At 37.9% G+C, this 16,985-nt stretch overlaps 1 protein-coding gene across 1 annotated transcript in view; it reads right to left on the bottom strand.

The window, feature by feature from the left end:
- The window catches only part of LOC148941992 (somatostatin receptor type 2-like), a 272,171-nt gene that overhangs the window by 107,695 nt on the left and 147,491 nt on the right, over positions 1-16,985 (bottom strand). Inside the window, exon 5 of the mRNA XM_089103544.1 lies at positions 9,315-9,536. Coding sequence (XP_088959670.1) covers positions 9,315-9,536 — 222 coding nt within the window. The remainder of the gene's footprint in view (positions 1-9,314; positions 9,537-16,985) is intronic.

Here is a 16,985-nt window from a genome sequence, read left to right as displayed (position 1 = left end):
CAGCTCGCGGATGGATTTCACTAACTGGAATGCGTCCCTCTACCCCGAGTTGGTGAAACGTCAACCTCCCAATCAGCTACTAATGTTAAAATCAGAGACGGGGAGCGATTTAATATCCAATAGGGTGTGCCCCAATCCTAAAGTTTATTGTGTAGAAACCCACAACAAAGATGTAAAGCAAGCTTGCAAAGGGGTGCCTACACATTTTGTAAAAAATAATTTCAACATGAATGTCTACAGAAACTGTGTAGATAGTTGTCTAGTGCCAAGAGCACTAATGATTGCAATTCGCTCTCTGCAGTATAGAAATTATACTCTTAGAGTGGAAAAAAATGCCATGCCATGTATATCTGACAAGTTCTTTGTTCTCGAGGATAGTGTAAAAGTACTCCCCAACGGCGAATATTGAATTTCAGACCGTGTTGAATGTGTAGACTATCGCAACCAACTTGGTCTGGATAAATTAACCTAACCTAACCTGATAAATTAACTTAAATGTTCAAATAGTACAACCTAACCTAACCCGATAAATTAACTTAAATTTTCAAATAGTACAATCTAACCTAACCTGATAAATTAACTTAAATGCTCAAATAGTACAACCTAATCTAACCTTATAAATAAACTTAAATGCTCAGATAGTAAAACCTAACCTAACCTGACAAATTAACTTAAATACTCAAATAGTACAACCTAACCTAACCTAACCTGCAACAGCAGCGGCTATTGCATACAGTTTTTTCCACGCAATCCCGGGGGGGGGGGGGTCCCGCCCGTGGCCCCGGGGGGTGGAGGGGATTCTCATCCTTTAAATTCATAGTGTTCAACTGTGCTATTGTTCGTGTTTTTTTTTGTTTTTTTATGTCAATAAGTGAGAAATGTTGTTGTACAAATAGTTCTATTGCTTGTGCTATTTTAAGTTGCACAAAAATGTGTGTACTATTCTTGTTTTACAAATAGTGTGTGTTGTTCCTGCTGTACAAAAAGTGCTTTTGTCAAAAAATGAAAAATGTTGTTGTACAAATAGTGTTGTTGTTAATAAATATTGTTGTTCTCGCTGTATAAAAAAATGTTTATGTCAATAAGTGAAAAATGTTGTTGTTGTACAATAGTGATGTTGTTAATAAATATTGTTGTTCTTGCTGTGCAAAAAGTGTTTTTGTTAATAAATTAAAAATGCTGTTGTTGTTCTTGTTGAGCAAATAGAGTGTACTATTCACACTGTAGAGAAAAGTGTTTTTGTTAATAAATACTATCGTTCTTGTTGAACAAATAGTGTGTACTTTTCATGCTGTACAGAAAAGTGTCGATGTTAATAAATGACCAAGAAATATTGTTTTTGTTGTTCTTGTACTAGATAGATCTATGGGAAAATTACTATTTATTCATTGGACAAGTATGGTTTACAGTTAGTTGTAGTCTGACTGTTTTCAACAGCAGTATGTATCAATTTAAAACACCATTAGGGTCGTTTTTGTGTGGCCCATCAATGTCTGGGAAAACGACACTTTTAGCTAAAATAAATCAAAAATGTAATAAAATGTTTTTGAAAAACCAAAGAAAATTTATTATTGCTATACTATTTGGCAGGAGTCCTAAGATCCAATAAAAGCTATTGCCACATCCATGTCAATACAATTCATTCGGCGACTTGATGTTTTCAATAGTATTGAAAAAAAATTATGGTTGATTATTGATGATTTGGCTGAATCAATTGAACAGTTCTCACAGGAAATACTACAACTGTTTACCGTTCACTCTCATCATGAACACATTTCCCTAACCCTAGTTCTACACAATCTCTTTCTTCAGAGCAAATGTATGAGAACCCTTGCTTTGAACCCTTTTTGCACCATCTATATTGTCTACCGAGTTGTTTGCGATTCTAGCTCGCTAATAACTCTCAATATGCAAATAAATCCAGGTGCCCCAAATTTCTGCTGTCAGCATACACTCGGGTAACAAATAAGCCCTACGGGTACATTTTTCTAGATCTTAATAATATTACACCCGAGGATCTACGTGTCGTCACAGATATTTTTGACAAAGAAATTACTGTATATCTTCCAGTGAAAAGTAGAAAAGCTATTAGATGTCATCATGACACTGAAGAAACTACACGAACAATGGCATTTATTTTCCGTTTTAGGCACTTCAAAACCATCACTCAGGAAGGCCATAATCGAACTCTGTGCTAAATGCTATTTCAATCAACTAATGTAATAGATTGGCTTAAATTAAACCAAGGACTATATGCACCTGTCAGATGATTTGAGACTGCAGACAAAGCAACATCGCTCACCTTTACATGGATTTGCCTGAAAGAACAAAGGAAATATTATTAAAAGAAAACGTCTCCTTCAAGCGGGCGGTAGCTTTTTTACAGTTTTACTACCAATAATTACAGGACTTGTAAATAGTTTTCTCTAGACGGCTAAACCCTATAAATTGACGCCATTTGAACTTGTCCTCTTACCCGTGGAATATTTTGAAGACAATCTAAGTAATTTCATTAATGATAAAAATATTGCCGATGATAGAAAGCTAGTTTTACTTCAAATGCATTGCGACGTGTGGACAAACATAGACCTTATCGTGAGAGACCCGCCACCGTTGGCGTCACTGATCCCCCGAAACAGGAAACATCTCCTCAAGACTCTGCACAATCAAAGGAGAAGGAATTGAATTCCATAGTGACATCAATTGGAAGCCTATTGCCAGTGACCTATCGAGAACAGAGTGAAAGAGTATTAGCATATCTCATGTTGGAAACTGGTGGTGGTGATCAAGTTCAGGTTGATAGCACAGGGAAACGAATTATAATTCAGGGTAAAAGTTATAATCTAGTTGATGTAATTTGTAATGTGGTGACGAATCGTAAGGGACTTTTATCATTTGACAATAATCTATACACCTTTCTAAATGCATCAAAATTCCCCAAAAGTCTTATAGGCAATAAGCAAATTCTAAAGAGACTAAGAGAATATAGTCCTCCAACAACAACAACACCATTTAAAAAAGAAGAAGATGATTCAATATTGGAAAATACTAGCAGCAGCAGCAGCAGCAATGATTTTATAACACCAGTGACTACTAGACAAAATTGAAGACATATTGATTCACCCTCCAGTTTGCAAAAGGGGAGTGGACTTTACACTACGTGTTTGCGTTCAAAATGGATGAAGTTTTAAAACATGTCTATGAAAATATTGGTGAAGCGGGAAGTCTAAGTTCACCCACAACACTTTCTAAAGTTGCCTCTGACATAGGTGGTAGCACATTAAAAAATGCTGACGATTATCTAGAAAAGTAACCGAGTTACACTCTGCAACGGAATCGATGGCTTCGTGGCAAACAATATCGACAAACTAAAGCCTTTTTCCCTCTTCATATAATGCAAACTGATCTTTTAACTTTAGACAAGATTCAACGGCGTCACGATACACCTTACAAATATATTCTAGTTCAATCAGTTTCTTTAGTTGCTATGCCTATGCCATTCCATTGCAATCAAAGAGAGGTGTTCAAGTTGCTCCTGCTTTAGAAACTAATCTTGAACAGGATTGCTATAAAAAAATTCAATCAGATCGTGGTAGCGAATTTGTTAATCCTCATGTTGAAAAGGTTCTATTGAAATATAATACAACGCTCTATCACACTCACAGCCCGATAAAAGCTGCATTGGCTGAACGATTGATAAGAACAGTTCGTCTATTAATTTCAAGATATTGTACGCTGAAAAATACTGTTGCTTTTATTCATGACTTAGATAAAATCATGCAAATATACAACCAACAACCACATCGATCCCTGTTGAATGTTAGCCCTCGGGAAGTTCATTGTAGTAAAAATGCATTTGATGCTTCTCTAAAGCAATATTCCAGTGAAAAAGAAAAAAAGGTGAAGAAGAAATTCAATGTTGGTGATAGTGTTCGAATCGATAGAACCACCAATATTTTTGAAAAGGGGAATTATTTATGGCGCACTAAACTTTTTAAAGTGTCCAAAATCCTAGACACTACACCCACAACATATCGACTGCGAGACACCAAATATGATGAGATTCTCGGCGGTTTTTATGAATATGAACTGCCAAAAGTTAGAAACACTAGTGAAATTTATCAAATTGAAAAGATATTAAAGAGTCGTACTCGCAAGGACAAGAGACAGTTGCTTGTTCGCTGGCTAGGATACAACTCTGATTTTGATTTTTGGGTTCCAATTGAAGACATTGACAATGCCCAATGATTTCTATATGACTTTCATGTCCAATGTTTCTGATCCTCTCTACAGTGATTTGAATAGAACAAGTGATTTTTGGACGAAACTCTCTCCCACCATCAAATTCGACGATGGAAAGTATGAAGTGGCTCTTTAAGACTATATTCTCAAAAATACATATGATGTCCTGAGAAAGGATTGCAAATATAATATATAAATTAGACCCTATGATCGGCCACCACCCTCAGGTGATCAAGAACATATTCAAAAGATCAATTGGATGAATTATCCATATATTGAATCGCCCTACGAAGAACTCACCTGTATGAATGATTTATGTCGTTCTATCAATAAAAGAATTTCCGCTCGTAGAAAAGGAGCCTTTCTTTTCAACTATTTAAAGGAGGAGGGAAAGATCTACATTAGTTCACCCATTGCCGATGCAAAGTTTATTCTCAATGATAATCTAAAAGATGTTCTTGGCTTTAAGCTCAATATAATCAATGGTAAAAGTGCTGGAAACACTAATTTTATTTTTGCTGACTACCCGCCTGCCTTCTCCACGGACACTTGTATATTTCTCTACGCTTCATTTGTTGAAACATCCTGGGTTGGCAATAGCAATTTCCCCCTCCTTAGAGTTCTTGAACGAAAAACCAATCAAGAACATATTCACCATTACAATATAAAGCATCTTCAGTATATCCCCGTAAACACTTCCTATTTGGAACTCTGTCAATTAACACTAAGAACTGAATGAGGTGATTCCCTAGCAATAACAAAAGGTTTGGCTGTGATTACATGCCGTTTTCGACCCATTTAACAACAAGATGTCTAATAGAAAAGTGGCATTCATTTGTCCTGATATTGACTGCTATGTTAATACTCTTGGCCTAAGACAAGTGGGTAATGAAATCGACTATTACAAAGATCGCTCGTCGATGTCTGGCTATGGTCTTGGCAGTTGGTTTGCTAAGCTGTTTTGCTCTGCACTACCTCTGGCTAAAAAATATATTGTACCGGCTGCAACAGTTTTTGCATCCTCAACACTATGCAATTGGGGCTCTGGCAAGGATTTTAAAAAAAAGGGCTTCGGAAAATCTTAGGTCCAGTGCCAACCCTTAGCGAACAATTGAAATCTCAACAAAATGGAAAAGGTTTAAAAAGGTCGAGAAACAGTGCATCACCCATCAGTCTCTACTCAGGTCAGAAACGAAAGACATCACCCCTGTCAAAGAAAAGAAGGAAAAAGACGACACGTGCATTAAACAGTAGAAGAAGAAGCCCGAAGAAGAGAATTGTTAGATCGAAACTAGATTTCTTTTCCTAAAATATCATATCTACCGCATAAGGATTCTCAACCTTTGAGCGTAAAACATGGATACTATGAACAATTGTATCCACAACAACCCCTCTCCGATAAGATCCACTTTCAAAATTATTCTAATGAAGACTATTTTATGGACATGTCTTCAACATTTATAGATTTACAAATGGAAGTCAGAAAGTTCGATATTACATTGCCAATTCTTACCGATGGATATCCTATGAAAATTGTATAATACATAACTTATTTCGTCAAATCCGTTTCTACATGAATGGTAAGCTGGTGAGCAAAAGCAACAATCTCTCACATTATACAAGCTATAAGCAATTCATGCTGATAACATCCAAGTCATACAAGGAATTGAGAGGCACATCCAATGGATATGAATATATTACTAATACTGATGGTACAGATGCACTTAAAAATGCTACAACTAGTGAATTACATCTAGTTGGAAAAATATATATCATGAAATATTTAATATACCCCAATGGCTAGCACCCAATATTAAAGTGGATTTAAAATTGACGCTTGCTCTATCAATTTCATTTTATGAAAGGAACTTGCTGCCAATCCTGATGTAACTCTCTCCCTCACCTCGGCAATACTACATATACGCAAACAACAGGTTATTAACAACATAACAACATATTAAACTACTTGTTGCTCATAGAATCACGAATCAACGTCATATTGCCACAGGCTAACGCAACTTCACCGATTCATTCTTTATCAATGGCGGAATTCCGTCAAAATTAGCCTTGGCATTTGTAAAAGGCACAAGTGCAATAGGATCGTGGACTGGATGCCCACATAGATTTGAAATGTTGGGGCTTTCATCTCTTGTCTGCAAAGTAAATGGAATCCCACTCTACAATCTATCTTTTGATAAATCCTATAGGACATTGTATGCGTTGACCATGAAAACCCTAGATCATGATTCACAACTATTTGAAAATGGTATAACCGAAGACATGTTTGCTAAAAACACATAGTATCATTGTATTGGATTTGTCTGGCACCCGGGATATGAGTATAGTACGAACGGGGAGTGTGCGTTTAGAGTGTACATTTGCCGACATATTAGCTGAGAGTATCACACTAATTTCGCTAAATCAATTTGAAACCTATTGGGAAATCACTCCCAAAGGCAGTGTTCTACTAGACTTGGCACCATGAAAACCATTCAAATAATCAATTTATTTAATAGGGACCCCTACATGTCCAAATACAGATCCTATTGTCTGCCCTCGGACTTTCTTGGAAAAATTCAAAGTGCCGACAATACCATAATCATTGTTAATAACAGTCCGTCGAATGTGAATACTGGCCATTGTTTGTGTATCTTTCAAACTATGAAGACGATTGAATTTTTTGATCCTCATTTTTTTATCCTACCCTATACATTCTACACTCCACTCATCAGCAACTATAATGAGAGCAGTGGGAAAACTATTATTCAAAATCGGAAGAGAGTGCAGGATCTGACGACTAAAAGCTGTAGTTTCCATGCGCTACTATATTTTGTGTTCAAATGTCGCGGCTATACTTACAAGCAGTTTCTCAACATTTATGTAAACAATCCACGTCTGAACGACTTTCTAGGGGAAAATATCCTCTCAGACCTGTATAATATTGATTTTAGTGCCCTCCAAATAAAGTGCTTAAAAATGTATGTGAATTTGTTTATTAACAAATGAAAAATGTAGATATGCAACATTGTCTTTATTCTTCACTTTAGATTTCTTCTTCTTCGGTGTATAGGCAACTGTGAAGAAACACAAATGCTGGTAAATCATTTGAAACCACTGTATATTGATCTTGATTGGATGCAAAGTCAGGGTCACATTTTCTACTGTATAATGCAATTTCACTCATGTAGTATCTGTATCTATAGTCAATGATACTATTTGCATTCATATTGTGAAATTCACGTGTTTCAATCTGTCTATTTGAAGCAGTATCACATACAGTGTTTTCAAATTGTGAATCACATTCGGTAACTGCCAAATAAAAATCACTAGGTTTATAGTCATAATAGGCAATATCGTCACAACGATGACGTAGAATCCAAATTGTCTTGTTACCGCAACAGTTGAATTGTAGACCAGATTCTTCCTCCCAAAATAATTTAAATCCATGACGATACCAATCTCGTAGAAATAAACTAAAATCGCTTTTAGGATTCTTCCCAATCATACCTGGGTAAGTATTCTCCCACTGATCACATTTGTCATAGGTTCGATTGGAGTATAGATGCTATATAGGGTGAGAGTCACAAATCTTTTCATCACATGACTTATGGTCCTTAATTTCTTTAATATTGTCTTTATATAATTTACAAGGATTATATAATTTGCACTTTTCATTATAGTCATTAATAATTGTACAATCCTCACATGATCACCAATTGCCAAGAGTGTACATGCATAGTGGACATGTATAGAACGTTTTTTTGGTTTCCGATTTCAACTCTTTCACAGCTAAAAAGAAACTGATCTACGTTCGATAAATTCAGAGGGGAATGGTGAGAGGAGTAACTCTGTGACGTTACGTCTTTCGAAGGGGGAGCAATCTACATTGAATCTATGGCAATATTTTCAAAAGTATATCCCCGATATTAGTCTGCTTTGTTTCGATTAATATATCAATAAATTGAGTATAAGCATTTGAGTCACATCGACAAAGTTTCATACAATAGTCCAATGGGGGGTAATTACTTTTCATTATATTGTCAAGTGTTCCCTAAGAGAATATCTTCCGTTGAAGGGATAACTCGAGAAAATCATCATCCAGAATCAAATATTTTTCCATAATCACCAGATTCGGTCTACTTCTCTCTTTCTCAATTTTATTCGTTTTTCAATTCTATCACTCTCACTGCTGACTCTAGACTCACCATGAATCGTTCTACTTAATCTAACGTTCTAACAAAAGGGTAAAATTTTCGATTTCGAATCAATTTTATTGTATAATTACAACAATAATATTACACATTTACAATTAGCGATATAGCTTATTGTCTTCGATATGCTTCACTAATGCCTTTAAAGCACTTTTAAGTTTATTCACATGCGCTATATCAACTCTTGCAGCGAGGCATAATTGATCCTCCATTTTAAATTTGCTCAAAGATAACACATATCTTGCACATACTTCATCCCATTCAAGACAAAGCCGTGATCCTCTCGTGATTTCCACCGCAATGTTTGGGGCTCTTGTATCATTGCTATCAACTCCTATATCAACTTCTAATAGTGTAAAAATTCCACTCATTATTACAAATATATCGTAATGAGTAAAGTCAAACTGTTCTTACTCCTTCAATTCTATTCTCACACTAATAACAACTATAGCAAATCAATTTCTCAGAAATCCTGTCCCCTCTAGTGGATCAATACACTTAGAAACATCCCCTGATTGGCTTAGAAAGGAACTCGCGATCCTGTCCCGTTATCTGATCAATACACTTAGAAACATCCCCTGATTGACCTTGAAAGAGACACGTGATCTTGTCCCGTTAGACTCGATTATAGATGGCAGCACAAGGTCCCTTCCGCGCCTTCTTACCCCTTTCTACTGTCAGTTTTAGGAGTTTCTTTTGTCTTTATTCAATACCCTATTTTAATTTGTTCGTTTAGCCAGTTTTAAGTATACTATTAATATTAAAATATGACCACTAAAAATCAAACATAAATAAATATCATTGCATTCTCGCTCACCTTCACAACTAAACAAGTTTAGAAAAAGAAAAACGGAATCTCACCTTAAGTTTTTGTACAACCATGCAGTAGAAAATCATGATGAGGGTAGTGGGGACAGCAAATGCAGCAAAGAATGAATAAATAGTAAAAATGGGCAGACCATAGTAAAACTCTGGCCAAACAATGTTACAATTTAGGCCTCGAGGAGACGGCACAGTGTTAGCATACATGAAAATTGGCAATATTAATAGAGCAGAAACCATCCAGCCTGTTAACGCAACAACCTGAAAATTATCAATGTTAATTAATATTGACTTATTTATGGCTCACAAAAATATAATATATTTACTGTGGAGTAATAGATGATAAACTAGCAAAAACTAAAATTATATTTAATCTTATGAAACGAACAGTAATTCTGTAGATTTATATTTATTTATTCAGCTGTAATTATTCTCCAAACAATGCTACAATTTCTTCTAAAAATTGATATGCTACCGATTTTTGGTGTGAAAAAACGATCTAAATAGATCGCAACTTTCAGAAAATTTGTTTAGGACCTTAATCTTTTGCAAATATTTTTCATCTGGATGACGTCACAAATACCCGGTACCCACTCGTAAACAAAATCATTAAAAACTATCTTTTGCTTTACCGAGCAAGCTCGGTCCCCTAGTATTAATATAAAACAAAAGTATGAGCTACCAGCAACAACCCCAGCAAAAATTAAAAAAATAAATATATAAAAAAATAAAAAAATACAGGTTCATTCGAACTAAGGTCAACTTCTTCGTTACTGTATTTGTATTTTGTAATGTCTGGAAGTTTTGAATATCCCTTACGTGAAACTGATACTGGTTAAATAAAAAAAGTTTTTCAAACTGAAAGTAAGGAGCGACATTAAAACTTAAAACGAACAGAAATTATTCCGTATATGAAAGGGGCTGTCCCCTCCTCAACACATCGCTCTCTACGCTAAAGTTTGACTGTCTCACAACTTTATTTTTTAAAACAATAAAACACTTAAACTGATTTAAAGCAGTGAACTGCTTGATTTAAAGCTGAAGGCCAGGAAAGGGGTCGTGGCAAATTTATTCAACATATTTGGATAATAAAAAGCAACTTAACAATTACACTTATTTTTAAAGCACATTGGCAAAACTAAGGAAGATCAAGTTAGTAGATGCAGCGGGAAACTGTAATAGAAGAGAAGATAAGAGTAAAGCTTAATGTCAAAAGTCTTCTTTAAATTAATATTCTTGGTTTGAATTTTTACTTCTTTTGTCTTTTTTTGGCTGGTTGTGCCTAATTGGCTATAGTGAGCGTTATTTTAAATATTTTCAATTGGACTTAGAGCTAGATTTTTTAGTCTGTTTACTTTTTGTAGCTCTTGCTTTTTCTTGATTTTGCTACTTCTTTATCTGAATGGAGCTCGTCCAGAAGGATGCAAACTTTGTTTGCTGACCACGTCCCAGTGGATATGGGGCTTAAACCCCTAACCAATCGCTCCAAATAAGGCCGCCTCAACCTCATGGGTGTGGGTGGAGCCCACCCCAGGGTTTCTTAATCAGAACACAGGCCTAGGGACGGTTGGGCTTGCGACCCTCCTCCATAAAATAATTGCAATGAAAAGAAATGAAACCCAAGCCTCAGATCTTATTGGTTTTAATTTATTACGACCTCGGCACGCCCATGGACATCCTTTGAACCTTGCTGACCAAGGTGGGTTGAGAAAAGCCACCTAGAATGTTTTAACCATGAATAAGCCGGGATCCAAAGACCTTCTAGGGTTAGAGATGGTAAGATGTGGAATTGACATACTTGGAATGACAGAAATACATTTGACGAGAACAGGCGATGAAGAAATCTCCAGTACATTTCACAGGAGGATTTGGTCAGGGCAAACCTCCAGTAGAAGCAGCGGTGTAGGCCTGCTACTAAATAAGAAGGCAAAGGAATGCCTCATATCCCACAACCCAAAATCGGATTGACTACTCACTGTTCGGTTCAACCACAAGCATGGGAAGATGTCGGATATTTTGTGCTAGGCACCAATGAATGTCTCCCCAGAGGTCGAAAAAGACAGTTTCTACTCAGCTCTGACATCTGCTATATCCCAGATTTCCCCTCACGATTTTTTGGCTGTGTGGGCGATTTCAATGCAACTGTATCAAACCCCAGCGGAGCTTTTAAATCTGTAGTTGGACCGGTTACCCCTGACTCGTGAAATAAAAATGGGATCCGACTCCTCCAGCTGTGCGCCATGCACGAATTGATCATTTCCAACACCCTGTTTCGCAGGAAAGACATCTATAAGCCAACATGGTATAGCAACGATGGCCGAACGTGGAAGATGATTTACTATATCATAGTCAACCAAAGATGGCGTTCACTACTTACGAATTGTAGAATTTATCGTGGCGCTGAGATAGGGAATACAGACCATCGATTAGTTGCTACGAACTTCCGCCTGCTTCTTAAAGCCCAGCCTTCAGAACGGCGCCAGCCAAAATTAGACACCCAGAAACTAAAAAATGAGGCATTCCGCCAAAAGTAATCAGTTGAAATTCAGAACAGGTTTGAATGCCTGGATACACTTGTTGACCCGGACACGTCCCGGCAGACGTATAAAAAGGGTGTACTAGAGATTGCTACTAATACCGTCAGTCGTATAATGTATTGGAAGAAGCCCTGGCTATCGCAAGAAGCACTGCAAATCATTGAACAGCACCGGAAAGCGCGGTTGGCCGGAGATAGGCCCTCCTATAGACGGCTGAACGGGACTAGAAACAATATTATTCACCGTGATAAGCAACAATTTGTTGATAAAAAAAAAAGCTGAAGAGCTAGAAGATGCGGCACGAAAAGATGACGTCATGTCGCTTTTCAAGCATGTCGGAGACCTTAGCGATGGGAAACACCAAAGATAGGTACAGTTAAAACCGTCTCTAGTGAAAGGCTAGAAGATGAAAACGCGCAATTTGATCGATGGAGGGAGCACTTCGCAGAGCTATTCAACGCCGAAAGAATCGTCGTTGACCCCAACTTAACTAAATCCACTCTGAAAACAACATATAAAAATCTACTAGAGCCTGATCCTCCCTCGGTAGAAGACATATAAAATGTCCTGCGGAGAATGAAGAACAACAAGGCACCAGGAACCTGCGGAATCACCGTCGAGCTGCTAAAGTTTGGAGGACTGGCAATGCTTCTTTGGCTGCACATGCTGTTCTCCCTCGTCTGGTCAACCAAATTGATACCTGAAGATTGGAAGGAAGGGATTATCCTTCCTCTTTGGAAGCGGAAAGGTAGCCGTAGTGATTGCTCGAATTACAGAGGAATCACCCTCCTGGCAGGGCCAGGCAAACTATTCACCATGACATTGCTTGATAAGAGTATCCAGTTCATTCGTAATTGCCGATGGATTCAGCAAGCAGGTTTCATGACCAAAAGATCCATGACCGAGCAGATATACACTATTCGACAGGTCATTGAGAAAGCCCGCGAGTTCCAGCGTACAGCACATATTGCATTTGTTGACTTTAAAGCAGCTTTCGACTCGATCGACCGTGAGTCCCTTTGGCTGATACTAAAACGAACAGGACCCCTGATAAATATTGCCCCCTGGTCAAGGCGCTGAAAACTGGTTCAAAAAGCCACGTCCAGGTTAATGGTCGCTGAAGCCTACTATTCGAGATACATATTTGTCTAAAGCAAGGCTGTTTTGCTGCTCCTGAACTTTTCAACGCGGTGATTGATTATGTCATGGATGGAACCACGAATCGGCTCCAATTCGGACTGAAATATGGCGATAAGAGTCCTAGCCGATTGCGATTTCGCAAATGATATTGCCCTGATTTGCACTTCTGCAGTTGAACTCGAGGCAGCTCTCAATAAACTGTCGGAAGAAGCCCTGAAAGTGGAACTACATATTAGCTGGCAGAAAAAAAAAATAATGATCATCGACCCGGCAGGAAATTCCGCCAACTCACCATCATTCAACATATTAGGGCACATAGTCGAAGTTGTCAAGTCTTTTACTTACCTTGGATCTGTCGTCTCGCATAACGGATCAATCGAAATGGAAGTCCAGTCACGGATCGCGAAAGCTGCGTCTATTATGGCTCGATTATGCCGTTCCTTATGGTCAAAGCCCAACATTAGCCGAAAAACAAAAATGCGTATCTACAAAACCACCGTAACACAAGTCCTTCTCTAAGGTGCTGAAACTTGGCCGGCAGCTTCTTCTTTTCATGATGCCATAGATGTGGCCCAAACAAACCTCATAAGACGAATCGAAGGGATCAAGTGGTACGACTTCGTCTTAAACACCCGATTGCTGACACTAACGGATCAGGCCCCCAACTCTCGTCAGCTCGCCATAAGAACTCTACGGTGGTTTGGCCACTGAATTCGCATGCCAGATGAAGTACCCGCCAGTATACTTTTCAATTTTGATCCGCCTCAAGATGGCTGGAAGCGCCCCCGTGGAAGACCCCGGTTCAAATGGAGGGACAGCCTTACTCAGTATTTCTCCATGATCGGTACGAATCTCCATGAAGCAGTCACGCTTATGCAGGACCGTTTGGAATGGAGGCAAAAAGTCTCATCTCTCTCTACGCTGAACCACCAGCAAGAGCCTTAAGTCAAGTAAGTCAAGTTATCTACATCGGTGCTTTGGGATTGTTTGACGCACTTGATGAAGCTTTGCTTTTTTTAGCTAGTATGTCTAACTTTAAGAATTTGTTCGTTTTGTTATTGTTTTGGTTTCATATTGTGGGTATTGGCTTTTGCGTTTGGCATTTTTTTGTGTTGCAATTTATGTTTTTTTCCAGCAAACTGTTTTCACCTTGATTTTTTGTGCTTTTGTCTTAATAATTATCTCTAGTTTTGCTAAATTCCATTAAATTTGGTCTTCGTTCTACTAAGATAGATTTGTTATTAGTTTTTTAGAATTCATTTAATATTCGATACAAATAGTGTTTCGTTCTTTTTTTGTGTGTCATATTAATCTCTAATTTTCTTACTTCTGATTATGTCTTCTTAATTGATTTGTAAATTAGGTTTTATATATTTTCACTTTCTTTTGTTTTACTTAGTTGGTTTGCAGGATTACAACCGCCAAATATTTGCTATTTTTGGTTTATTTGTTACAAAATAATTTTTATTTTAGATGAAGCGTCTAATTTGTGTACAATCTATTTTTTACTCTATTTCTTTACGATTGTTATTTTTTCTTCTTAACTTGTTTCGATTCGGCTGTTTTGGGTCCTAGCTTAGATAACTTATAAAGATGATTTTTGTTGTTGTTTTTTCGTTTTTATTTGCTTAGTTCTGGTTTTTAATTTTTCAAGATTTCTTCATTTTATTGTCCTTTTTTTTACTTCATCAGCTGCGAGATGATGAATTAGTTTATATTTTCTTATTAATTAAAACCAAATTCCGAAAAGAAAAATTTTCAAAGAAAATTAAAATAGAAAACAAACATACAATAGGTATTAATATAAATTAATAAATAAATCTTAAAAACGAGTAAAACTTAATTTGAATATGCAAATCAAGATTAGAACGAACAAAAATACCAACAAAACCGAACTTTCGAATGAATGTTCCGTTTGGCTAGCCGATACATATATTAACAAAAGCTTCTCCGGATTAGCAATACAAAGAGGGGGTTAAGACACCACAAATCCTCACGAAAAACAAACGTTTCCGCAACGATCCAATTCTTCTCACATGGCCGAATCAGATCAGTTTCAGTTTTGAAGTAAATCCCTTATAATTCCTTAACTCTCTATGAGCGGGAAGGAGGGAGGGACTCTATGTACCAACTTATGAGTTAAGTATCGGCTAGGCAAACTGAACTTTCATTCGAAAGTTCGGTTTTGGCGTCGCCATTACCTCATACGTTTGGTACATCTATTAACAAAAGCTTAGATTCCAACCGATTTGGTGGTGGGTTAATAAATCAACTAATATAAAATTTTACTTTCAAACCAGAATATTCAAATGTGTAAACTATAAAACTGTCTGAACTGCAACGAAATGTAGAGCATCGGTTCGATCTTCTATTTCATGAAGGTAGTGTTGTATGGGAGTAGACTCCGAAGACCAGCCAGCAGCACTCATTATATTAGCAAGTGGTACTGATTTTGATAGCGCTCATGACGCCGCCATGGATCTAGTGTCGTGTGCTATCTTTCTACACTCTTCTTTTGCTGCCTCATATGCCATACTTATGGCCTGCTTTATCCAAGAAGAAATGGTTCCAGCTGCCACCTCTCGTGGTGCTGTTTTAGAAAAAGGAATGAAGAACCTTTTTCTCCCTTTTCTAACCGCCACCTTAGCTATTTGCTGTGCGTAGACCGATTGTATTCTCACTGGACACAACGCTAGATCTACATTTAGTGCGGGAAGGAGGATAGGAGAAGGTATCTCATAAGGCTTCACGGTTTCGGGTCTAAACGAAGAGAGAAACCTGAGAGTTACTGAATTATCCGAAAATTGTGCTGTACTGAAGGACAAGGCATGAATTTCACCCCTTCGACGACTAGATGCGATGGCAGTAATGAATACCGTCTTAACAGTGAGATCTTTCATATAAATATTCCACAAGTCAAGAAATAGTAAAGATCTAAAATACCTTAGAACAAGGCCAAGATCCCAGGCAGGAATATCATGTTGTGTCCGCGGTGACTCGTGCCAAAAATTCTGTATCATTTTCGTCAGACAAGTATCTTTGCTGATATCTCTTCCTGTAGCTAGAGCTACCGTTCCATATATTGCTGCTTTATAACCTTCTATCGTTGATGGTGCGAGGTTTCGACCAGTCCTTAGATATATCATGAATTCTGCAACTTTCTGAGTACTGATTTCAAGAAGATTAATCTTCCTTTAACTACACCAACCCACGAACACTTGCCATTTTCCATTGTTCAATTCATTGGTAGATCGTTACTGGGGCCGGGTAATTTCACGGGCTGATTCCTTAGAAAAACCTCTCTTTTCGAGTCCACGCTTGATATCTTCCAGTCGTGTAAATTCAAATTCCTTAGTGTTGGGTGGCGAAGTCGACCCTGCTGGAGGAGATCTGACTGATCTCCAAGGGGTACAGGCAAGTCTACTAGCAGGTTGAGAAGATTCGTGTAACAAGCTTGGCGAGGTGATCGCGGAGCAATTAGCGTTATTCGGCAGTTCACAGACTTTCGAACCTTCTCCAGAACCTTTGGGATCAGGGCAAATGGAGGGAAAGCATAGCTGTGTTTTTCGACCAATCGTGGACAAGGGCATCTGTGCCGATGGCAAGAAAATCTGAAACTAGTGAGAAATATTCGTCGATCTTCCGGTTCAATCGAGTCGCGAATAGATCGACTTCTGGAAATCCGTACTCTTTTGACAGGGCTCTGAAGACACTCTTGTCGAGACTCCATTCCGTGCGTAGACATTTTCCTTCTCGTGACAGTAAGTCGGCTACTAGATTGAGTGACCCGGCGATGTGTCTTGCCCTCAAGTGAACGTTCAGGGCCATCGTAATCTCGAAGAGCTTTATGGATTCCTGCTCTAGGGAGAAAGAACGGGTTCCGCCCTCTTTTTATTAAGTAATTGACTACAGTCGAGAGGTCGGTCGCTACCGTGACTACCTCGTTTCTTCGCTCCAAAGCAAAGGCTTCGATTGTATTGGCTACGGCTCTCATCTCGAGGCAATTTATATGAAGTGATTTCTCTTCTGGAGA

The sequence above is a fragment of the Artemia sp. Qi Xiang Cuo genome, chromosome 17 (genome assembly GCF_049724085.1).
Source record: "Artemia sp. Qi Xiang Cuo chromosome 17, ASM4972408v1, whole genome shotgun sequence".
NCBI lineage: Eukaryota > Metazoa > Arthropoda > Branchiopoda > Anostraca > Artemiidae > Artemia > Artemia sp. Qi Xiang Cuo.
The sequence above is the reverse complement of the archived record's forward strand: the minus strand, read 5'-3'. Positions and strand labels throughout refer to the sequence as shown.